Source organism: Pongo abelii, chromosome 4 (genome assembly GCF_028885655.2).
Source record: "Pongo abelii isolate AG06213 chromosome 4, NHGRI_mPonAbe1-v2.0_pri, whole genome shotgun sequence".
NCBI classification, from domain to species: domain Eukaryota; kingdom Metazoa; phylum Chordata; class Mammalia; order Primates; family Hominidae; genus Pongo; species Pongo abelii.
Window position 1 is genome coordinate 89187505 of NC_071989.2, and position 26411 is coordinate 89213915.

The window sequence follows — 26411 nt, forward strand, 5'->3', positions numbered from 1 at the left end:
GAATGGAGGTGTTTGACTAGGTGATCTGAAAAGTCACTGTTAGCTCTAAAAATCTGTTACTTTATACCTTACAATTTTGTGAAGGCTGTATCATGTTAACAGAAACCTGCAGAGCCAACAGGAAAGATCCAGTAAGAACAAGAATAACTCTAAGTGAAAAATTCCATTTCAACCTTTTAAAAACAGTAGAGAAAAAATGGTAACTGTTTCTCATAGAAGACAAAAGAAAATGTTTTTGCTGGAGAATCTATCAGTTGTAGCTCCTTATTGCCTAAAATTAAGCATAGTACAATGATTATTTAAAGTATATGAGTTTACGAGATAAACTGTATTTTATATTTTGCAGAAAAAAACTAGGAAGAATAGTCTTGTTTTCCTAATGGAGGCTCTGTGTTCTGTCTCCTCAAAATTTCCCACTTGACTGTCTCAATTTAAGCAAGGATATGCACAGAAAAATTATATTTAAAAGATGAAAAGGTCACATAATTGCTTCAAAAAGAAATGTCTTGATTGGTTTAAACTTTATTCTAACTATAAATTCTAACCATAATTCTAACTAAAAATATAAAAACACTCAGAAATTTAGATTTAAAGCTTACTATGTTAAAAAATACAAAAATGTCCTTATCGATAGTAATCAAATTATAACTCAGCTAAGTCCTTTTCCTTTCACTCAGTTTTTCAAAAGCCTTCTTAACAAACTGAGCCTTAAAGTAAACAGCTTTTCCCTTGGTATAGAAGCTCAGTTTGTCTAAGTATTAGATTAAAGCTCTGGTTGTTTTGTCTAAGAAAAGCCATCTTTACAAAATAAAAGCATTCATCTTTGTTTGGGGTTGACATCTATGAGCTGCTGTTATTTCTCCCTTTAACAAACTTTAAAGAAATACTAAAAGTAAAATAAATAAAGTATTTAACAAGACTAGTTTTCTTTATTTTTATGAAATTCATGCTTTTAAGAATTCAGGATACAAAGGGTGACAGATTTCCATTTTAATAATTTAAGAAATTACTAGTTCAATAATTATTCTCATAAATTCACAAAAAGAAAGCATTCATTCTCCTGAAAATAGTTCATATTGAACCTAATGCATATGTACTCAATTTTTATATTAGATTTGCTACTACACAGTAAAATTAACATTATAATATGTACTTTTCATTTATAGAAGATATATTAATGATAAAAATCTGAAGAAAAATCTTCAATAATTGCTGAAATTTGATAGCAAACATATTATAACCAGAGAGATTACTGTCTTCTTTTTCTTTTTTCTTTTTGAGATGGAGTCTTGCTGCATCATGCAGGATGGAGTGCAGTGGCGCAATCTCGGCTCACTACAAACTCCACCTCCCCAGTTCAAGCAATTTTCTTGCCTCTGCCTCCTGAGTAGCCGGGATTACAGGCGTGCACCACCATGCTCAGCTAATTTTTGTATTTTTCATAGAGATGGGCTTTCGTCATGTTGGCCAGGCTGATCTCGAACTCCTGACCTCAGGTGACTCAACCACCTCAGCCTCCCAAAGTGCTGGATTACAGGTGTGAGCAACCGCACCTGGCCTTACTGTCTTAACATATAGATTTCCTAAAATATAAATAACAGGCCAGGCACAGAGGCTCACATCTGTAATCTCAGCACTTTGGGAGGCCAAGGCAGGAAGATAACTTAAGGCCTGGAATTTGAGACCAGCCTGGGCAACACAGTGAGACCCTATCTTTAACAAATAACATAAAAAAAAAATTAGCCAGGCATGGTGGTATGCACCACCATGGGAAGCTTGAGGTAGGAGGACCCTTTGATCCCAGGAGTTGGAGGCTGCAGTGAGCTATGATCATGCTACTGCACTCCAATCTGGGTGATCCTCAGTGAGATCCTGTCTCAAAATCAAATCAAATCAAACATAAATAATAAACAAGCATAGATTACATCAAATAAAAAAATAGGTTCCACCTACATGTATGCCTCTTCTTCATTTTCAAGACTAGCCATTGAGGCTGGGCGCGGTGGCTCATGCTTGTAATCCCAGCACTTTGGGAGGCCAAGGCGGGCAGATCACGAGGTCAGGAGATTGAGACCATCCTGGCTAACACGGTGAAACCCCGTCTCTACTAAAAATGCAAAAAAATTAGCTGGGCGTGGTGGCAGGCGCCTGTAGTCCCAGCTACTGGAGAGGCTGAGGCAGGAGAATGGCATGAACCTGGGAGGCAGAGCTTGCAGTGAGCCGAGATCGCGCCACCGCACTCCAGCTTGGGCGACAGAGCGAGACACCGTCTCAAAAAAAAAAAAAGTAGCCATTGAGACACATTTCCCATCAAAATATGTCTTTCCATTGTTGACCCACTAGCTGCCCAACTAGAATATTTTAGATCATTGGTGACATATATAGAAGCTATTTCTAATGAACAGCTTCTTTGCTTTTAAACAGAGATGAAATTTTCGTTCATGTTTACCTACCAAATGCCAACGTCATTCCAGAAAGGTGCATCCTTTTTCATCCTATTTCAAATCTACCTTCATCAAATGTAGTTTTCCAACTAGTGTTAATACCCTAGATGTTAAACGTAACAGTGCTATTATTGAATTTTTAAAATACAATGACTATATTACAACAGTTTCTATATTCAAAAACTAGTTTGATACAGGTGAATTAGTTAGAAAGTATAACATTGAAGTGAATTAGTTAGAAAGTGTTACCTAACAAGCTTTAAAGATATTTCTACACACATCATAAATCTGGACAGAAGACAATAAATTAGCCAGTTATAGAGCTATTCATTAATAAGTAGGTAGGTTTTTTTATAGTGATCAGTGAAATATTTAAATATTTGGCCTAAAATTTTTAAAGCTTCATCTAGATGTCTTCCAAGAATTCATTCTATTATCAGATAATTATACTTTAACTGAATTTTTAATAGTCCTAGTAATACACATTATATTTGAAAGAATTACAGAATATATATAATTTTTCACATTAAAGCAAATACTTATGCATACTTACAATATGCTAGGCTCCTTTAGGCTAAGCACTAGGCATTCATAATTTTTAACTCTTATCAGTACAAAGAAATAATTTATAAAGCTTTGCTATCCTGAATCTGGCAAACTTTTAAACTCTATTTTAACCTTCCAAACTGCTGCAAGAGAACAAAATACAGCAGATTCATTCTTATAAAAGTTGCTCTCCAAATTGTTCAGTGGTATGCTAGAGGAAAACACAGGAAACAAAGGCCAAACAAGTATCCTATGTGATATGAAGGAAACAGGAAAACCAAGCCCAGCACGGATATAAATGCTAGAAGTCTAAACTATAAAATAGAAGAACTATAATGTTTAGCAACAAGAGGATTCTTTCCTATGAATATTAAGGTAGCAGAAGAACAGATAAGAGCAAACTGAGGAAGATACATAATATTTCTATGTGCAGAAATTCTACACAAGATAAAAATTAAGTATATGCCTAATCTAATTCACTAGGATGAGACAGTTGTAATTTTTTAAATCATGGCCTTAAATACTTCCATATAGCATATAATGCTGTCATATAAAAATTAACATATATTTTCTCACTTAGTCTTCATAACAACTCTATGAATTAAGTAGTTTAAGATAAAGAAATAATAAAAGAGAAATGCATAATACTTATATTTCATATAAACTATTACATAAGAAAAGTAGGTCTTCCTATACTATAAATAGTTTTAGAATCCACAAAAGCAGAAAATATATGGGTCAGGAATCTGAGTCTCAACAATACTGGTGAAAAAAAGTGATTGTGAGTTTATATTTGCTTCAGAGTAATAACGTACAATTATTTCTCCCCACCAACCCACCCCATACTCAATCCTCCCTTAGTCACATTATTCCGTCTCTCTGGCATATCCTTTGCCCTTTTTTTCTACCTCTCCTTATACTACCTATCTTCAGTTTAATTCCAGTCTCCTCCTGAAAGCGTTCCCAAGTGAATTCAATCTATTCGCATTTCTTCCTTCTCTGCATACTGAATTTAAGATAATCCTAGATAAAAGATATAAGCTAAATCTAGGTCTTATTCTAAAATTTCATTTGCAAATCAGTTGTTTGAAACTTGAAATTTTACATAAGGAAGCATGTTATAAAATTCTGTCACATTTTCAGCCTGTGGTACAAAGGTATTAAAAAAAATCTGCAATTGACAAAAATTGCATATATATATATTGTTTACAGCATGTTTTCATAAATGTATACACTATGGAATGGCTGAATCAAGCTAATTAACATATCTATTTCCTCACATATTTATTATTTTGGTGTTAAGAACACTTAAAATCTACTTTCTTAGCAATTTTCAAGTATTAACATATCTATTTCCTCACATATTTATTATTTTGGTGTTAAGAACACTTAAAATCTACTTTCTTAGCAATTTTCAAGTATACATTATTATTAACTACAGTCACTATGCTGTACAATGGATATCCTAAACTTACTTCTCCTGTTTAACTGAAAATTTAGATCCTTTGACCAGCATCTCCCCAGTATCCCTCCCCACCAGTCTCTGGTAACCACCATTCTACTCTCCATTTCCATGAGTTCATTTTTTTAGATATGAGATCATGTGGTATTTGTCTTTCTGTGCCTGGCTTAATACACTTAATATAACATCCTCCAGGTTCATCCACATTGTAACAAGTGACAGAATTTCCTTTCTTTTTAAGGCTGAATAGTATTTCATTATGTACATAACCTGCATTTTCTTTATCCACTCAACTACTGACGGATACGTAGGTTGATTCTATGTCTTGGTTACTGTGAATAATGCTGCAATGAACATGGGAATGCAAATATCTCTTTGACATACTTATTTCATTTCCTTTGGATATATACCCAGAATTAGAATTTCTGGATTATATGGTAGCTCTATTTTTAATTTTAAAGGAACTCCTGTAATGTTTTCCATAATGACTGTACTAATTTTCATTCTCACCAACAGTGTACAGTACGAGGGTTCCCTTTACTCCACATCCTTGCCAACATTTGTTATCTATTGTCTTTTTGATAACAGCCATCCTAATAGGTGTTAGGTGATATCTCATTGTGGTTTTAATTTGCATTTCTTCACAAAAGCCTTTTAAACAAACAATAGTAGAAATACTATTTGAAGTGAAAGGTAATAAATTATTTCATAATATTAATTATTAAGCCAATCAGTAAAAGGAAGTAAACTAAAAGAAAAGAATAGCTTATTACATATGTCATAACAGAACATGAGGAAATATTCCAGTTCTGTATTGATTCTAAATAGAACTTCTGGATGTTTTCTGTAAGGATCTTCAGAGTCTAACTGCAGTATGCAAAAAAAAAAAAAGAGTAAATATAGGAGGCATGAGATTGCTATCCTTAAAAGACCTTGCATGCAAGGCTGGTCTTTGGCTGGCTTTGGGGAATTTTGATTTAGGAAGGGTTCCTGCCATTCACAAAACGATAAAGGTGGCTCACTGTGCCTACCTGATCTGTTTTTATAAACAATATGGTTTATGCTAAACACCTGCTTCCCTCTAGGAGTCTAAAATTCTGGTATATACTAAGCAGAGGGTGCCTACATGATCAGCCCCTGTAAAAATCTTGGGCACTCAGTCTCTAGGGACCTTCCCTAGTGGACACTTCCCATATATTATCACAAGTATTTTCTGAAGGAATTAAGTACGTCCTGTGTTACTCCACTAAGAAGGGACTCTACTAAGCTTGCATCTGGTTTCCTCCAGACTTTCCCTTACAAGCTTTTTCTCTTTTCCTCTAGTTTTCCCCTTTGTTCTTTTTTTTGCTTAATAAAGTTTCACTATAATAAATCACAGTGTGTATAACTATATTCTGAGTTCTGTGAGTCCTTCTAGCAAATCACTGAATCAGGTTGATCTTGGAGACCCTTGACACAAGCTGTTACTATATTTTGTCTCATTTACATTAAATGTATGAATATTTCATCCTTCATACAAATAAACTAGTATGAGTGTATATTAAATTTTCTCATTTATGATTAGGGTTGTTTGAGGTTCTTTTTATGCAAAATGGCAAACAAAAAAGAAAGATTTTACCATAACAACTAAGCCAAATTTAGAAAAGAAGTTAAATAGGATATTAGTGTGTACATGTGGGAAAAAACTACTGCTTGGGGCTGGGCACGGTGGTTCATGCGTGAAATTCCAAAACTTTGGGAGGCCAAGGCAGGCGGATCACTTGACCAGGAATTCGAGACCAACCTGTCCAACATGGTGAAACCTCATCTCTACTGAAAATACAAAAATTAGCCAGATGTGTTGGTATATGACTGTAATCCCAGCTACTCGGGAGGCTGAGGCAGGGGAATTGCCTGAGCCCAGGAAGTGGAGGTTGCAGTGAGCTGAGGTTGTGCCACTGCATTCTAGCCTAAGCAACAGAGCTAGACTCTGTCTCAAAACATACACACATGCACACACACACACACACACACACACACACACACACTAATGCCTGAAACAGAATAAACTGAGATGTAAGATAGGGAAAGGGTATAGAAGAAAGGAAAGAAATGTGAAACCTAACATTTCTGTGAAGATGATGGTAGATGGAGATACTGAGCCCAATCATTTTCTGGGCTTGCCTCTATATTGGTGCAAAACATCTTGGTCGTTAAAGCCTGATGAAAGATAAATATTATTTTTTGAGACAGGATCTCATTCTGTTGCCCAGGCTGGAGTGCAGTGGCACATCACAGTTCACTGCAGTCTCAATCTCCAGGGGCTCAAATGATTCTCCCACCTCAGCCTCCCAAAGTGCTGGGATTACAAGTGTATGCCACCATGCCTAATTTAAAAAAAAAATTGTAGAGATGAGGTCTCACTATGTTGCCTAGGCTCGTCTCGAATTCCTGGGCCTCCCAAAGTGCTGGGATTACAGGCATGAGCCACCACGCCTGGCTGAAAGATAATTATTGACATCCTATAACATGTACCAGACACTTTATATACATTATCTTATATATAAAGATGTAGATCACAATGATTCTAGTAGGGAGATATTATTTTCCTGCCTAGGATACAAACAGAAAGTAACTTACCCAAAGTTACTACTAAATTGTACAGATGGTACCGGAACCTAGGTCTTTATGATTTTAAAGCATATGTTCTTGCCAGTAGTCCATACTGCCTCAGTATGGGGCAGAGGTTATGACAATTCAGCCAAGATGTTCAGACTATCTTTTTTTTCTATTTCCCATAAATACATATCTATATAACCAGGTTGGAAACTTATAGAAGGTAACTTTATGTATATTTGACAAAAGAGCTAGATGAATGTTAAGCACAAACTGGGTGAGTGCTCAGTAAATATTTGTTCATCAAACTCAACTTTCTCATGAAACAGCTATAGAGTCACCAAATTTTCAAAAACTTATAAATAAATGAGATATGCTTTTTGGAGAAAGACTTTTTTAAAAATGTTAATGGGCCCATGTTGTGGTCCATACTTATAATTCCAGCACTTTGGGAGGCTGAGGCAGGTGGAACTCCTGAGCCCAAGAGTCGGAGACCAGCCTGGGCAACGTGATAAAACCCTTTCTCTACAAAAAATACAAAAATTAGCTGAGCGTGTTGGCACATGCCTGTAGTCTCAGCTACTCAGGAGGCTGAGGTGGAAAAACTCCTTGATCCCAGGAGGTAGAGGCTGCAGTGAGCTGTGATTGTGCCACTGCACTCAGTCTGGGCAAAAGAGTGAGACCCTATCTCAAAAACAAACAAACAAAAAACAAACCAATTAATGACAAGCTGCCTGGAAACTTTCCAACGTACTTACTAGAAACAAACAAAAACAAAATGAAGGTCATGTATCAAAAACTCAGGACTTCAAAAAATAGCAAACTAACATGGGCAACTAATAAAGTAAAAGAGCTTTAAGGTTAAAGGACATATTTTGAGATATGACAGTTCTGACTACAAGACAAACAGTGAAATCTATGAAGTACAGCATGAGAGGTTCAAATTGGAAATTAGATAAAACAAAAGACAAAGCTCTTACCAAGAGACTTTAAAACCAATAATAAAAATTTCTTTAAATAAATAAAAAACAGGAAGTCAGATTATTGCTGCTCCACTTAATCTTGGTAAAAATAAATGCTCTTTTCACCCAAAAAGGATACAGTGAAAATATTTTTTTAAAAATCACAATTTGTATAGTTTTACATTTTTCAGAAATTGTTTATATACAATATCTCATCTGAGTCAGCAACTCTATAAGATGAGCAAGGGTCTTAAAATGTCCTTTTAAAATGAATAAAAAAGGTTTAGCTAGATATGTGGTTTATTCTAGATGAATCAATAATAAAAGAAGAGCTAACACTATATCTTAGTTCACTTTGTGTTGCCATAACAGAACACCAGAGACAGTATTTTATAAATAAAAGACATGTATTTTGGCTCATGGTTCTGGAGGCTGGAAAGTACAAAACTGAGAGGCTATATCTGGTGAGGGCCTCCTTGCTGCAACATAATATGGCAGACACCATCATATGGGTGAGAGAGCAAGAGGGCGAGAGAGGGAGAGAGAGAGAGAGATCAAACTCACAGCCCCCTTTATGATTAGCATTAATCCATTCATGAGGGTGGAGCTCTCATGATCTAAACACCTCCTCCCCATCTCCCAACACTGTTGCATTGAAGATTAAGTTTCCAACACATACTTTTTAGGGGATACATCAAATCATACCACACCAGGACCTATATTTTTCTACTTCTGAAAAATGGAGTTTCCTTTCCCCATCAATGATTTCAAACTGTCTTGCTCATAAGTTACCTCAGTGATGTTTGAAGTGGGGAGGGGTGTGTTGGAAAGTAAAATTATGAGACTCTAGTCATAGATTTTTAAAAAAAATTTTAAGGAAGAAAACCAAAGTGGGAATTGTGGACCTTTCAGATCAAATGCGTAACCCAGTAAGTAACATATGCAACACAGTTTAATAGTATGATTATATATTGAGGAGTCTGTTCAAATGCTTTCCAAGTTAAGAGGTAGAAGGCTGGAAACAGCATCACCCTCAAGCTTACCACAACAACAAAAAGGCAGCTTATGTAAAAAATCCCATATTTTCTTTAACTCTATCAGAGAGCTCATCAAGGACAAACAGGACATGAGCACTTGATTATCTGAAGCAGATGCTAGATTGGATACAAACTGGTAGAAACTCCACTAAAATTGTTAACAAACTGAAACTAGCATGAGAATACAAAACCCCTGAGAGCCAGAAATGCAGGGGGAATGCTCATTCATTCACAGGCTGTTTTCCACATACCTCAAAAGGTGCTCACAAGAAGAACTGTTGGACAACAAGAGACTGGAGAGCCTCCCTCATGGAGATGACAAATAGCCACTCTGAGAAAAGCACAAACCTCCATTGGGTCCCCTCTCCCCTGAGAAGCAAGAAACCTTAAACCACTAAAGGAAGAGCAACAAGCCTCGTAGCTCTAAAGGTAATATAGGTTAAAACCCATTACAGCTGCGGGAAAAGAGTAGAATAACCTCCAGCCCTGGGGAAGAAGTAGGAAAACATTCTACACCAGGACGTCCCCTAACTCTGGGATAGGACAGTATTACTAAGAATGTGACACTCCTGAGACCCAGGGAAACAATTCCTGCCTAAGACTGAGGCTGAATCAGTGCAACAGAGAATGTTGTGTCCTATGCTACCAGGCTAGTAAGCATCAAGTAAAAAATAATGCATTCAGCTTCAGACAGAGGGGCAAGATAGCGAAGAGATCCTCTTCAGAAGCAAATCAAGAAGCCGGAGTTGAAGGCAGACCAGAGATTGAGTAAAACCCTCTAGCAAACCAGCCTCCATCCAAAACACAAGATAACGCTAGAGAAATCTGAAACCTGTGGTACACTGATATCAAAGCAACAACAAAACCCAAGCCCAGCTCAGCCCTTGACTAATTTAACTGCTCTCTTCACACATTAAAGAACCAGAAAAAGAGGAGGCATGCCAATTTCTAGGCATAAATAAAATTTACCTTAGTTCTACTGCTATATAGAAGATGTTAATCTTTCAACCAAAAAGTACAAGACATATCAAGAAAGAATGAAATAAAAACCACACACTGTCAACAGACAAACAAATACATATGAACACTGATATGACAAAGTTATTGGAACTATCAGATAGGAAGCTTAAAATATTTATGACTAATACATTAAAGATTCTAATAGAAAAGGTGGACCACAAGCATGAAAAAATGGGAAACTTCCACAGAGAGAAAGTGTGAAAGAAAATAAAATGAAATGATAGAAATAAAAAATACAGTAATAAAGATGAAGACTGTCTTTGACAAACTCATTAGTAAACTCAACACAGTGAGGAAAACATCAGTGACTCTGGAAATAGGTTGATAAAAAGTACTCAAACTGAAACACAGAGGAAAAAAAGTGGGAATTAAAAAAGAGAACAGATCATCCAAGAGTTACAGGACAATAGCAAACAGGCTAACATAATATAAACAACAAAACAAAAGAAAGGACAGAGAGGAGGAGCCAAGATGGCCAAATAGGAACAGCTCCGGTCTACAGCTCCCAGTGTGAGCCACGCAGAAGACGGGTGATTTCTGCATTTCCAACTGAGGTACCGGGTTCATCTCAATGGGGAGTGCCAAACAGTAGGTGCAGGACAGTGGGTGCAGCGCGCTGTGCGCGAGCCGAAGCAGGGCGAGGCATCACCTCACCCGGGAAGTGCAAGGGGTCAGGGAATTCCCTTTCCTAGTCAAAGAAAGGGGTGACAGACGGCACCTGGAAAATCGGGTCACTCCCACCCTAATACTGTGCTTTTCCAACGGGCTTAAAAAACAGCACACCAGGAGATTATATTCCGCACCTGGCTCGGAGGGTCCTACGCCCATGGAGTCTCGCTCATTGCTAGCACAGCAGTCCGAGATCAAACTGCAAGGCGGCAGCGAGGATGGGGGAGGGACGCCTGCCATTGCCAAGTTAGTTGTTTGATTAGGTAAACAAAGCTGCCGGGAAGCTGGAACTGGGTGGAGCCCACCACAGATCAAGGAGGCCTGCCTGCCTCTGTAGGCTCCACCTGTGGGGGCAGGGCACAGACAAACAAAAAGACAGCAGTAACCTCTGCAGATTTAAATGTCCCTGTCTGACAGCATTGAAGAGAGTAGTGGTTCTCCCAGCACGCAGCTTGAAATCTGAGAATGGGCAGACTGACTACTCAAGTGGGTCCCTGACCCCCGAGTAGCCTAACAGGGAGGCATCCCCCAGTAGGGGCGGACTGACACCTCACACGGCTGGGTACTCCTCTGAGACAAAACTTCCAGAGGAACGATCAGACAGCAGCATTTGCGGTTCACCAATATACGCTGTTCTGCAGCCACCGCTGCTGACACCCAGGCAAACAGGGTCTGGAGTGGACCTCTAGCAAACTCCAACAGACCTACAGCTGAGGGTCCCGTCTGTTAGGAGGAAAACTAACAAACAGAAAGGACATCCACACCAAAGACCCATCTGTACGTCACAATCATCAAAGACCAAAGGTAGATAAAACCACAAAGATGGGAAAAAAACAGAGCAGAAAAACTGGAAACTCTAAAAATCAGAACGCCTCTCCTCCTCCAAAGGAACACAGCTCCTCACCAGCAACAGAACAAAGCTGGACGGAGGATGACTTTGACGAGTTGAGAGAAGAAGGCTTCAGACAATCAAACTACTCTGAGCTACAGGAGGAAATTTGAACCAATGGCAAAGAAGTTAAAAGCTTTGAAAAAAAATTAGACAAATGGATAACTAGAATAACCAATGCAGAGAAGTCCTTAAAGGACCTGATGGAGCTGAAAACCAAGGCACAAGAGCTATGTGACGAATGCAGAAGCCTCAGTAGCTGATGCGATCAACTGGAAGAAAGGGTATCAGTGTTGGAAGACGAAATGAATGAAATGAAGCAAGAAAAGAAGTTTAGAGAAAAAAAAATAAAAAGAAACGAACAAAGCCTCCAAGAAATATGGGACTATGTGAAAAGACCAAATCTACGTCTGATTGGTGTACCTGAAAGTGACGGGGAGAATGGAAACAAGTTGGAAAACACTCTGCAGGATATTATCCAGGAGAACTTCCCCAATCTAGCAAGGCAGGCCAACATTCAGATTCAGGAAATACAGAGGATGCCACAAAGATACTCCTCGAGAAGAGCAACTCCAAGACACATAATTGTCAGATTCACCAAAGTTGAAATGAAGGAAAAAATGTTAAGGGCAGCCAGAGAGAAAGGTCAGGTTACCAACAAAGGGAAGCCCATCAGACTAACAGCGGATCTCTTGGCAGAAACTCTACAAGCCAGAAGAGAGTGGGGACCAATACTCAACATTCTTAAAGAAAAGAATTTTCAACCCAGAATCTCATATCCAGCCAAACTAAGCTTCATAAGTGAAGGAGAAGTAAAATACCTTACAGACAAGCAAATGCTGAGAGATTTTGTCACCACCAGGCCTGCCCTAAAAGAGCTTCTGAAGGAAGCAGTAAACATGGAAAGGAACAACTGGTACCAGCCGCTGCAAAAACATGCCAAATTGTAAAGACCATCAAGGCTAGGAAGAAACTGCATCAACTAACGAGCAAAATAACCAGCTAACATCATAATGACAGGATCAGATTCACACATAACAACATTAACTTTAAATGTAAATAGGCTAAATGTCCAACTAAAAGACACAGACTGGCAAATTGGATAAAGAGTCAAGACCCATCAGTGTGCTGTATTCAGGAAACCCATCTCACATGCAGAGACACACATAGGCTCAAAATAAAGGGATGGAGGAAGATCTACCAAGAAAATGGAAAACAAAAAAAGGCAGGGGTTGCAATCCTAGTCTCTGATAAAACAGACTTTAAATCAACAAAGATCAAAAGAGACAAAGAAGGCCATTACATAATGGTAAAGGGGTCAATTCAACAAGAAGAGCTAACTAACCTAAATATATATGCACCCAATACAGGAGCACCTAGATTCATAAAGCAAGTCCTTAGAGACCTACAAAGAGACTTAGACTCCCACAGAATAATAATGGGAGACTTTAACACTCCACTCTCAACATTAGACAGATCAACAAGACAGAAAGTTAACAAGGATATCCAGGAACTGAACTCAGCTCTGCACCAAGCGGACCTAATAGACATCTACAGAACTCTCCACCCCAAATCAACAGAATATACATTCTTTTCAGCACCACACCACACCTACTCCAAAACTGACCACGTAGTTGGAAGTAAAGCATTCCTCAGCAAATGTAAAAGAACAGAAATTATAACAAACTGTCTCTCAGACCACAGTGCAATCAAACTAGAACTCAGGATTCAGAAACTCACTCAAAACTGCTCAACTACATGGAAACTGAACAACCTGCTCCTGAATGACTACTGGGTAAATAATGAAATGAAGGCAGAAATAAAGATGTTCTTTGAAACCAATGAGAACAAAGACACAACATACCAGAATCTCTGGGACACATCCAAAGCAGTGTGTAGAGGGAAATTTATAGCACTAAATGCCCACAAGATAAAGCAGGAAAGATCTAAAATTGACACCCTAACATCACAATTAAAAGAACTAGAGAACTCTGATGGTAGTTTCTTTAGCTGTGCAGAAGCTCTTTAGTTTAATTAGATCCCATTTGTCAATTTTGGCTAAAAGACACTACCATCAGAGTGAACAGGCAACCTACAAAATGGGAGAAAATTTTTGCAACCTACTCATCTGACAAAGGGCGAATATCCAGAATCTGCAATGAACTCAAACAAATTTACAAGAAAAAAACAAACAACCCCATCAAAAAGTGGGTGAAGGACATGAACAGACACTTCTCAAAAGAAGACATTTATGCAGCCAAAAAACACATGAAAAAATGCTCACCATCACTGGCCATCAGAGAAATGCAAATCAAAACCACAATGAGATACCATCTCACACCAGTTAGAATGGCAATCATTAAAAAGTCAGGAAACAACAGGTGCTGGAGAGGATGTGGAGAAATAGGAACACTTTTCCACTGTTGGTGGGACTGTAAACTAGTTCAACCCTTGTGGAAGTCAGTGTGGCGATTCCTCAGGGATCTAGAACTAGAAATACCATCTGACCCAGCCATCCTATTAGTGGGTATATACCCAAAGGAATATAAATCATGCTGCTATAAAGACACATGCACACATATGTTTATAGCGGCACTATTCACAATAGCAAAGACTTGGAACCAACCCAAATGTCCAACAATGACAGACTGGATTAGGAAAATGTGGCACATATACACCATGGAATACTATGCAGCCATAAAAAATGATGAGTTCATGTCCTTCGTGGGGACATGGATGAAATTGGAAATCATCATTCTCAGTAAACTATCGCAAGGACAAAAAACCAAACACCGCATGTTCTCACTCATAGGTGGGAAATGAACAATGAGAACACATGGACATAGGAAGGGGAACATCACACTCTGGGGACTGTTGTGGGGTGGGGGGAGGGGGGAGGGGGGAGGGATAGCATTAGGAGATATACCTAATGCTAAATGACGAGTTAATGGGTGCTACACACCAACATGGCACATGTATACATATGTAACAAACCTGCACATTGTGCACATGTACGCTAAAACTTAAAGTATAAAAAAAAAAAAAAAGAACTAGAGAAGCAAGAGCAAACACATTCAAAAGCTAGCAGAAGGCAAGAAATAACTAAGATCAGAGCAGAACTGAAGGAAATAGAGACACAAAAAAACCCTTCAAAAAATTAATAAATCCAGGAGCTGGTTTTTTGAAAATATCAACAAAATTGATAGACCACTAGCAAGACTAATAAAGAAGAAAAGAGAGAAGAATCAAAGAGACACAATAAAAAATGATAAAGGGGATATCACCACCGATCCCACAGAAATACAAACTACCATCAGAGAATACTATAAACACCTCTACGCAAATAAACTAGAAAATCTAGAAGAAATGGATAAATTCCTGGACACATACATCCACCCAAGACTAAACCAGGAAGAAGTTGAATCTCTGAATAGACCAATAACAGGCTCTGAAATTGTGGCAATAATCAATAGCTTACTAACCAAAAAAAGTCCAGGACTAGATGGATTCACAGCCGAATTCTACCAGAGGTACAAAAAAGAGCTGGTACCATTCCTTCTGAAACTATTCCAATCAATAGAAAACAAGAGAATCCTCCCTAACTCATTTTATGAGGCCAGCATCATCCTGATACCAAAGCCAGGCGGAGACACAACCAAAAAAGAGAATTTTAGACCAATATCCTTGATGAACATCGATGCAAAAATCCTCAACAAAATACTGGCAAACCGAATCCAGCAGCACATCAAAAAGCTTATCCACCACGATCAAGAGGGCTTCATCCCTGGGATGCAAGGCTGGTTCAATATACGCACATCAATAAACATAATCCAGCATATAAACAGAACCAAAGACAAAAACCACATGATTACCTCCATAGATGCAGAAAAGGCCTTTGACAAAATTCAACAACCTTCATGCTAAAAACTCTCAATAAATTAGGTATTGATGGGACGTATCTCAAAATAATAAGAGCTATCTATGACAAACCCACAGCCAATATCACACTGAATGGGCAAAAACTGGAAGCATTCCCTTTCAAAATGGGCACAAGACAGGGATGCCCTTTCTCACCACTCCTATTCAACGTAGTGTTGGACGTTCTGGCCAGGCAATCAGGCAGGAGAAGGAAATAAAGGGTATTCAATTAGGAAAAGAGGAAGTCAAATTGTCCCTGTTTGCAGATGACATGATTGTATATCTAGAAAACCCCATCGTCTCAGCCCAAAATCTCCTCAAGCTGATAAGCAACTTCAGCAAAGTCTCAGGATACAAAATCAATGTACAAAAATCACAAGCATTCTTGTACACCAATAACAGACAAACAGAGAGCCAAATCATGAGTGAACTCCCATTCACAATTGCTTCAAAGAGAATAAAATACCTAGGAATCCAACTTACAAGGGAGGTGAAGGACCTCTTCAAGGAGAACTTCAAGGAGAACTATTTCCACTGTTCAAGGAAATAAAAGAGGATACAAAGAAATGGAAGAATATTCCATGCTGATGGGTAGGAAGAATCAATATCGTGAAAGTGGCCATACTGCCCAAGGTAATTTATAGATTCAATGCTGTCCCCATCAAGCTACCAATGACTTTCTTCACAGAATTGGAAAAAACTACTTTAAAGTTCATATGGAACCAAAAAACAGCCCGCATCGCCAAGTCAATCCTAAGCCAAAAGAACAAAGCTGAAGGCATCACGCTACCTGACTTCAAACTATACTACAAGGCTACAGCAACCAAAACAGCATGCTACTGGTACCAAAACAGAGATATAGATCAATGGAACAGAACAGAGCCCTCAGAAATAATGCCGCATATCTACAACTATCTGATCTTTGACAAACCTGACAAAAACAAGCAAAGGGGAAAGGATTCCCTATTTAATAAATGGTGCTGGGAAAACTGGCTAGCCATATGTAGAAAGCTGAAACTGGATCCCTTCCTTACATCTTATACAAAAATTAATTCAAGATGGATTAAAGACTTAAACGTTAGACCTAAAACCATAAAAACCCTAGAAAAAAACCTAGGCAATACCATTCAGGACATAGGCATGAGCAAGGACTTCATGTCTAAAACACCAAAAGCAACGGCAACAAAAGCCAAAATTGACAAATGGGATCTAATTAAACTAAAGAGCTTCTGCACAGCAAAAGAAACTACCATCAGAGTGAATAGGCAACCTGCTGGGAGAAAATTCAGGCAACCTGAATGGAAGAAAATTTTTGCAACCTACTCATCTGACAAAGGGCTAATATCCAGAATCTACAATGAACTCAAACAAATTTACATAAGAAAACAAACAACCCCATCAAAAAGTGGGCGAAGGACATGAACAGACACTTCTCAAAAGAAGACATTTATGCAGCCAAAAAACACATGAAAAAATGCTCATCATCACTGGCCATCAGAGAAATGCAAATCAAAATCACAATGAGATACCATCTCACACCAGTTAGAATGGCAATCATTAAAAAGTCAGGAAACAACAGGTGCTGGAGAGGATGTGGAGAAATAGGAACACTTTTACACTGTTGGTGGGACTGTAAACTAGTTCAACCATTGTGGAAGTCAGTGTGGTGATTCCTCGGGGATCTAGAACTAGAAATATCATTTGACCCATCCATCCCGTTAGTGGGTACATACCCAAAGGATTATAAATCATGCTGCTATAAAGACACATGCACACGTATGTTTATAGTGGCACTATTCACAATAGCAAAGACTTGGAACCAACCTAAATGTCCAACAATGGTAGACTGGATTAAGAAAATGTGGCACATATACACCATGGAATACTATGCAGCCATAAAAAATGATGAGTTCATGTCCTTTATAGGGACATGGATGAAACTGGAAACCATCATTCTCAGCAAACTATCACAAGGACAAAAAACCAAACACCGCATGTTCTCACTCATAGGTGGGAAATGAACAATGAGAACACATGGACACAGCAAGGGGAACATCATCACACACCGGGGACTGTTGTGGGGTGGGGGGAGGGGGAGGGATAGCATTAGGAGATATACCTAATGTGAAATGATGAGTTAATGGGTGCAGCACACCAACATGGCACATGTATACATATGTAACTAACCTGCATGGTATGCACATGTACCCTAAAACTTAAAGTATAATAATAATAAAATTAAAAAATGATAATAAAATAAATTTAAAAAAGGACAGAAAAAATACTTTAAGACATAATAACTGAGAATTTTCCAAAATTAATAAAAGATGATAAACTACAGATCCAACTTACTCAGAAAATATCAAGCAAGGAACAAAATCACACCAAGATATTTCATATTAAATTCCCCTAAGACAAAAAGAAAATCTTGACAGTCATAAAATTTTTCAAAAAGACGTATTACATACAGAGGAACAATGATAGGAATTACCACAAACTTCTTATAAAATTTGCCATACAGAACACAATGGAGTGATACCTTTGAAGTACTAAAATAAACAAAAAGGCTAACTGAGAATTCTATACTCAGGGAAAGCACCTTTCAAAAATGCAAAGAAATAGAGAAGAATCAAATATCATGGAGAAGAGACAAGCCTTCCCTACTACATCCTGTCTGAATATCTGGATCAAAGAATCCGTAAGCACAATAAATGATTACTTTATATCATTACTGTTTGGGGATAGTTTGTTATGCAAACATAAAGTAGAACAATGGTCTATACACATCCTTACCTCCAGTTTTGCTTCCTCCAACCCACCCTTCTTATTGATACTGGAGTGGATTTTTATAAAGTACAAATCTGATCATGTTGCTCCCTCTGTGAAGTCAAAATCCCTATCTGTTCCCATTTGCCCTGAAGGAAAATCAAAACTTCTTAATTGGGTCCTCAAATCCTCTCTGATCCAGGCTCTGCCTGTTCATCCAGTCTTATCTCACAGCATTCTCCCTCATATCTTTTGTTCTAGCCATGTCAAGCAGCAAGAAAACCTTTAAAATGGCATACTTAGTCTTCATTCTATAATGGTTTATGATTTACCAAACCCAAATATGCTTCCCTCTGGGCTAGACCCTACTTTGATTCTTAATTAAAAAAAACTAATTCCTCTCCTGTGAAAAATGCAAAAAATCTGACTCTGCCTTTATTCTTTAGTGCAGTATGAAGCAATAACCTAGTATTACCATCACTGCCTTTATAATTCTGGGAAGAGTAACAGTCTTAAATCATCTAAGGGCCCTGAACCCCACAGCGGAATTGGCATTTGGGGATGTATAAGCAAAAGGACTACCTGATAACTGAAACTGAGTCTCTGCCAGTGGGACCACTGGGAAGGATGACGAATACCCAACCTCTTTTTTTCCCAGGCAAGAAATTGTGAGCTAAGGATGTTAACCAATCACAATACTCACATATCATTAATTAAGAGTCAATGGTGAATCCAATTATATCATTCTTAGGCTCTTCAGCTCTGAAAAGAGCAAGTTTCTATTTTTCCCCTATTCTTTGATAAAAACATTTTTAACAAAAGAAACAAGCAATATTTTTAGCCCAAGGTAGCCTTTTCACAGAGATTTAAAAAAATACTATATGTTTTATTATCTAGCTTCTGGGAGGAGCCACAGAATTCCTTGCAGGAATTTGCTTGGAAACAACAGACAGTAGTCACAGTCCGCTGATTCTAGAGAGAAAGAGGGAGAAACTGATTGAGATTGATTGTCCTTGGTAAAGTCTGAGGGTCTCAGGCTCAGGAAGGGATTTTACCAAGGACACGTGCCTTTGCACACGCTGTTCCCTCTGTCTAAAACAGCGTTCTTTCACTCAACTGACTCCAAAACCTTCCTTCAAAATTCAGCTCTGACATCTCTGCTTTTTCAATAATCATTAAATATGTATCGAGGGCCCACTATATTCTGGCCGTTATAGCAGGTAGTGTGGACGCAGAGGGGAATGAGGCCTCAATTTTTCTGCATTCATGAAGCTCAACAAATTCTGAACTCCTCCTAAGCTCCTCCTGGAAGCCTTCCTTCACCTCTGCAGGCTAAATTTAACATTCACCCTCAACAAATGTTTCCACAATATGCTGTGTTTTTCTGTTAGGGCACATTTTATTGTAATTATCTGTTGTCTTGTCTCCCTTATTAGAGTCTTCTTAGAGTCTGGACTCTGTTTTATTTCTGTCTCTTTGACACCTAGGCTTGCGCCTGGCAATGCCAATAAATGTTATTTTTTTAATTAAAGAAAAAGCAAATTTTTAAAAGAGGGTGATTAAGATGGTCTAACTGCCTTGTTAAATGTAACAGAAGATGTAGATTAAATGCTAGAAATAACATCAATAATATGTAATAATAATTTTTAGATATTTCTACCTGTGGATCACAAATAATGCATACAACACCTAAAGCTTTACAAAGCTAAAGATCCTACACACATTTTAGTTAGAAAATAAGGCTGGGTGTGGTGGCTCACGCCTGTAATCCCAGCACTTTGGGAGGCCAAGGCGGGCGGATCATGAGGTCAGGAGTTCGAGACCAGCCTGGCCAGTATGGTGAAACCCTGTCTCTACTAAAAATACAAAAATTAATTGGGCGTGGTGGCGCATGCCTGTAGTTCCAGCTAACCCAGGAGGCTGAGGCAGAAGAATCACTTGAACCCAGGAGGTGGAGGTTGCAATGAGTTGAGACCACACCACTGCACTCTAGCCTGGGCAATAGAGCAAGACTCTGTCTCAAAAAAAAAAAGAAAGAAAGAAAAGAAAATTCATACTAATGTTCCATAATAATTCTGGCATTGTGATAAAGAATTCAGAATCACAGGAAAAAAATGTAAAGAACTGAATACCTAAGATAAATGAAAAAAGGGAAGGAGAAGCCAGAAATAATTTGATAACAAAAATTTTAAAATAAAAACCATCTAAAGGAAAAACACTAAATTCCTTGCAAGTGATTTTTACCTATTTTTCTTACTATAGCAACAAAATAATAAAGTAGAATAAATATTCAAGTAATACAGAAAGGCAATTCTTTCCTTTAGAAATGTCTTCCTTATAACTTTTCAGTTGGTTACTTTTGACTGAATATGCTAAACAATATAGAATAAAAATTTCATCATTTAGGGTATACTCTTATATACGAAAGCAAAAGGCATTGCACTATTACCCAATAGTGTAATTGACATGAAGTACTTATATCAGTGCTTTAAACCATTCTGAACAGCAGCGAAAAATAGTAAGCTTAATTTGTTTTTACCAGTATACTAGTTGTTTATTAACAGATAAATTCTCAATTTGGAAAAGTCAACCATTATATATCTCTAAATGGAAGGCTTTGTTCGTAATTTCCATGACTCAATTTAATAACACATTCCTGTATATAACATACATTACATTTTTTCTAAGTGTATCTACATTTATAATGTGAGCTAACACTGTAATAAAAATCAATCAGGTAGGGGTTAGGATCAAGTTGGTAAGGCGGCTGTGAATATAAAAGAGCAACAGGAGGATCCTTGTGGTTCTGTATCTTGACTCAGGTAGTGGATTTATAAACTTACATATATGATAAAAATCACACAAAACTAAATACACACACAAGTATTTAAACTAAATAAATACACAAGTATAAGTAAAACTGGGAAAATGTGAATAAGATCAGTAGATTATATCAAGGTCAATATCCTGGTACAGTTATTATACTGGAGTTTTGCAATATATTACCATTGGGGGAACTAGGGAAAAGGTACATGAGATCTCTTTGTATTATTTCTTACAACTGCATGTGAATCTACAATTACCTCAAAGTAAAAAGTTTAATAAAACATGTCAATCCGGCAGAATTTGCTCTGTGACCACAATAATTCACAACCATCCCAATATAAAATATACTCACCCCCGTCCCCATAATCACCAAAGCATCTTCCTAATTACAGCATTAGTTCAAAGTCCAGGATCTAATCACCTAAATCAGGTTAAGATGCAAATGAAGTTCTTGGGTACTGCACGTGAAGTACCATTCCTCTCAATCTGAAGACCTGTGAACTAAAGAGACAAATTATCTGCCTCCCACATATCCAAAACACCTAGTTATTCAGGGACAAGATAATTGCAATAGATACTCCCTTTCAAAAAGGTGGCTGGTGCCTAGGAGGAGATAGGAAGCATGTCAATGTTACCAGTTTATAGTAATTCTGATATCCAGAAGGACACATGTAACCAGTACCTTGATCAGAGCCCAGTCCTACTCAGTGAAAGTACCTCTCTGTGTTCTGGGCCCTGCTTGCTAGCTTCTTGTTTCCTCCATCTGAGTCATGCTTCCGTTTCCATAAAAAAAGTAGCCCATGTTTGCCACTGAGTTTCTCAGCTTGTTTTCTGCCTACAGAAGTTCAGGGATCCAACAGCCTCTTTTCAATTTGTGTTGTCTTGGTCCCTCTTAGTCCAGACTGATATAATTCTTTTAAAAATGTTATAGGTTTCTATGCATCAATTTATAAATATAATTATTTTTAAAACTTTATAGGTTTCTATGCATCAATTTATAAATCCACTCATTCAGGCAGAAGTCCTTCTCTACCATGGGCTTCCTGTGAGACTGCTGTGGAATAAAGCCCTTAAGATTATTAGAAGCCCTTTTGTTTAACAGAGAGGAACTAGGAGGCATGACCTAAAGATACTTGGATGGCCTTTTGTGTGTCTGAAAGGTTCTATGAGGTACCACCTCAAATCTTTGAGTACTTAACAAAGGTTTTATAGTTACACCTTAGTTTCATCTCTGCCCTGAGACCGCATTTTCCTAACTCTGGTCTGCATTTGACCTTTGTTCTGAGGCCCTTTTTTGCTTGAGAACCCTTTGTTTCAAAACAAGAATTCCGTTTTTAGCTCAGTTTTCTCTATCCATATATCATGAGACAGGGCTGAAAGAAACAGCTGACACTTTAGATATTCTGCCTGGGAATCTCCTTTGCCAATCCATAATTTCATTAGTGGTCCACTGGTTCATTTTCTATTTTCCATGTTACCCTGGGTGATGGTTTTACAAAATTTGCTACCACTAGATCACAGAGATCTTCTTACTTCCACCAGTATCAAATAACACTGTCATTACTGTCTTTCAATCCCTCACCATCAGTCTCCATGAGTCCCTTCCAAGCTTCATGAACAGTCTTTCCACCCACCAGCTGGTCCCATGCACTTTAGGTTTTGTTACAGCAACACCCCACTTCCAATATTAAATTCTGTTATGATTATCTATTGCTGTATAACAGACCATCCCAAACTTAGTGGTAGAAATAAATAACCTTTTATTATGCTCATGGGTTCTCCAGTTTAGGACTCTGGACAATGAACGGAGATAATAATGACTGTCTGCAGACTCCATAATGTCTGCTCATTTGTGAAGACGCAAACTGCCAGGGGTTTCTCCACTCAGGTGGCTAGTACCCAGGCTCAGATGATTAGAAGGCTAGGCTCACGTTACTGGAAGGCTTAAACTGTTTATTTGAGACTGGACTTACCACAGAATGGTGAATGGTTTTAAGACAGAGCATCCCAAGAAGGCACAGCCAGAAAGCATTCCAAGAGACCAGGGAAGAAGCCTCAAGGCTTCTTCTGACCCAGCCTCAGAAGTTACATACCATCACTTCCACTCCATTCTATTACAAGCAAGTCATTAAGACCAGCCTAGATTCAATAGACTGGCATGATCACATTGCAGAAGAGCATGTTGCACGGCAGGTACTGTCACCATCTTTGGAAAAGGTAAAAAGTCACAATGGATATGAAAATACTGATCAGGCTCAAGGTAAAAACTGTTGAGGCTTAAACTAATGACAACTATTCTAAAGTGACAGTAATACATACCATAAAAACAATGTACTAAAATCATTTATCAAAAGATACTAGAAAATTATGACAACTATTCGTTATTAGGTTCACCTCTTATGATGAATTATCTGAATCCTTATTGTGTTTTTACTAGTTAAATTTTATAAAAAATAGTTCTATGGTCTCAAAACTATAATTTTGAAAAATACAATGAGCATATACAAATAAGGTTCTGAATGTCCTTCTGAATAGTTTAGTGTTTCTAAACAATTTACGCAAACAAAATTTGAGCCTAATAAGAAAATACATGCAAACCATCATTGAAAATAATTGACCACCTTGCACTGAGGGAAAAAATACATGTTATATTAAACTCTGTACTACTGACATTCCAAGAAGTATAACAGGGGAGCAGACTACTTAGAAAAATACAGGCAAGTGAAAAGAAAATGTTATAAAGAAAATCATAAATAAAAATTATACATTTACTATGCATTAAGGGGAAGTGGATCATTGTAAAGTTCTTTAGGAATCTCATTTACATGAGATAAAAGGTTTTCATGCCTGCTGGAATAGCTATAGTGATGGCTTCATGAATTTTCTTTTTTTTTTTTTTCTACAATGGTCCTATGCTGTGTTTATATAGCAAAAAAGAACAAGATTTTTCCTGCCAAATCACTTGACATGTAACCTGAAAAGAAATTCTTAAATGTTTACACTCAGTCTTATCACATCATCATCAACTAAGTTAGCCAAAATGTGGTGTGCTTTGTACTGACCACATTAAAGTAATGGTAGAAAAACCCATGAGAAAATCAACTTTAATATGAAAATGGGAGTGAGGTACTTTCTAGAATTATTGGACATGACTAGTAGGGAGCAATTTCCAATTTATCCTTCTGCATTCTAAAAATTTTTAGCTGATCCAAGACAAACAAAAATCTTTTATTCCCCCATGGAGAAAAAAAAAAAAAGATAGGTATGGTAATTTAAACTGTATAAACTAATTATCTGTCAAATATAAATATGATGTATCAGCTTGCACAGTCTTGCTTACATTTTTAATATCCAGAGTAAGTTCAATTTGGCCACAAGGCTACCACGATGTCACTTCCAGGTAAAGCGGCAGCAAAGACCTTAAAAATTAAGTGTTTCAATTCATAATACATAATAAAATCTTAATTTCTTTAAAACTTAAATGTTTCATATGTTTTAGAGGCACTAAGGGATAAGATAATTTTAGACATTATTGAACATGTAATATGTTATAAGATAGTGTATTTTCCATTGAAAATGAAAATATTAGTTGAGAAATTTGTTAATTGAAACTCCCCAAAGATGTCAAATTTCACAAAAATTTACTTCTTGCTTATTTTTAAATATTTTGGACCAGTTTAATTAAAAAGTATTTTCCCTACTAGCTTAGAATATCTAAACTACAAAAATTAAAACCCTAAACTGAATTACTGTTTACCCTTCTAAATCTGTTTTAACTGATTCAGTTCATTGACTCCCTCAACAGAGTTCTTATGCTCTTATTCTTGACAGCACCACTATAGTAAAATAAGTCAGTGTCTATCTTCTTATACTTTACTCAAGAAAAAATATGCACAAACTTTTTTTCTAGAAATATTTAATGACATGATAAATTATTCCTTCTTTAGATTTCTAATTAACTTCCATTATCAGTACAAAAAAATTAAAGGGCTACACAGGAATTGCAGTTCAACTTTAAAAAGTCCTAAATTTCTTTAACAATCTAAATTAAATAAATCAACTCTAGTTCCCTACCCATCTCCCTTTACTAATATTCTAGTCTTTCAATATGAGTGAGGTAAGCAACTGCTGCCCTTTGCACCAGACAGGGGCTAAAAACCCATAAGAACTATACATATGTTTGAATTACTATATACAATTATCACTTCATAAACTTCCTAAAATAAGCGGAAAATTTTATCTTCTGAGATAATTTATTTGTTTCAATTTAGTCTTGCTATTACTTTAACACTTCAAAAATTAAGAAAAAAGAAGGGAAAAACATTTTAACTTAGTAGTTTGAATGAAAAGCAAACCAGGCAAAGCACTGAAAGCCAGCCTCGTAATTTCACTGGGATAGTACTCACTATAGAGGCAGAGCTTGGTTTTCCCCTGAATGACAGGAGAGCTTTCAGAGGCAGAAGCAGAAATATTAGAAGAAAATCTAACTTTTCCCACTGGTGGAAATTGTTAAGGTTGACTACTGTTTAATAGAATTTAAATGGGGGAAAAACGGTTGAGAACAGATTCAAAGAGTATCTGGGAAACAGATCCAAACAGGTTGGTCCCTGAGGAAAGGCATGAATCATTTTATTCTGGAAATGAGCATCTCTCAGATAAGAAAGAGAAATTCATCCAACTAGATGCACAATTTTGACCCAGGAAAATCTAGGAGCTGGCTAAGAGTAACTGAAGGAAACTAGTATTAAAAAGCAGGAAAGTTCCCTAAGTAACACCTCCTATTAAAACCTCACAGGCACTGAGGAAACTAAACCCAAACATTCAATAACACAAAAGCCTAGTTTCTCTCAAAGGTAGAATTAGTCTGAAAGACCCAGCAAGTGAAAAGCTGATGAAAACTAAGCAGTAAAAGGCAGCTGAATAGCTGGGAGAACCTCTGAGATCAGCTAGGAAAGTGCTCTCCCATTCATTGTGACCTCCCACAGAGACCATTTAGAAAGTAAGAGGGCTCCAAGGACACCACAAGTTCTACCAGACCTAGCAGTGGTGCCAGGTCAATCCTATCTTGGTCTGAACTCAAAGTTGTCTGAATGCTCATCCAGACAAGATAGAAATTAAGCAAGAATATATTCTAAATCATTCTTACAATGACTTGGGAACTTACAATGCCCCACCCACTTGACTCTCCCCATAACTTCCTAAATAAATAAATAAATAAGAATGTCAATGTGGAGACCAAAACAGGTAGCTTCCATTTATACTCCAAATATAAAATTT

General features: G+C 37.4%; 1 protein-coding gene across 25 annotated transcripts in view; it reads right to left on the reverse strand.

The window, feature by feature from the left end:
* SSBP2 (single stranded DNA binding protein 2) overlaps window positions 1-26411 on the reverse strand; it is a 334708-nt gene that overhangs the window by 170170 nt on the left and 138127 nt on the right. For 6 of the 25 annotated variants that reach the window (XM_054555701.2, XM_054555699.2, XM_063724169.1 and 3 more), the window contains one exon: window positions 21487-21635. The exons of 17 other annotated variants lie outside the window; for them this stretch is intronic. In XM_054555701.2, coding sequence (XP_054411676.1) covers window positions 21487-21498 — 12 coding nt within the window. In that variant the 5' untranslated portion in view covers window positions 21499-21635. Of the gene's footprint in view, window positions 1-21486; window positions 21636-23227; window positions 23558-26411 lie in introns of those variants that run through there. 2 more of the 25 variants (XM_054555702.2, XM_063724168.1) reach the window with 2 other exon arrangements.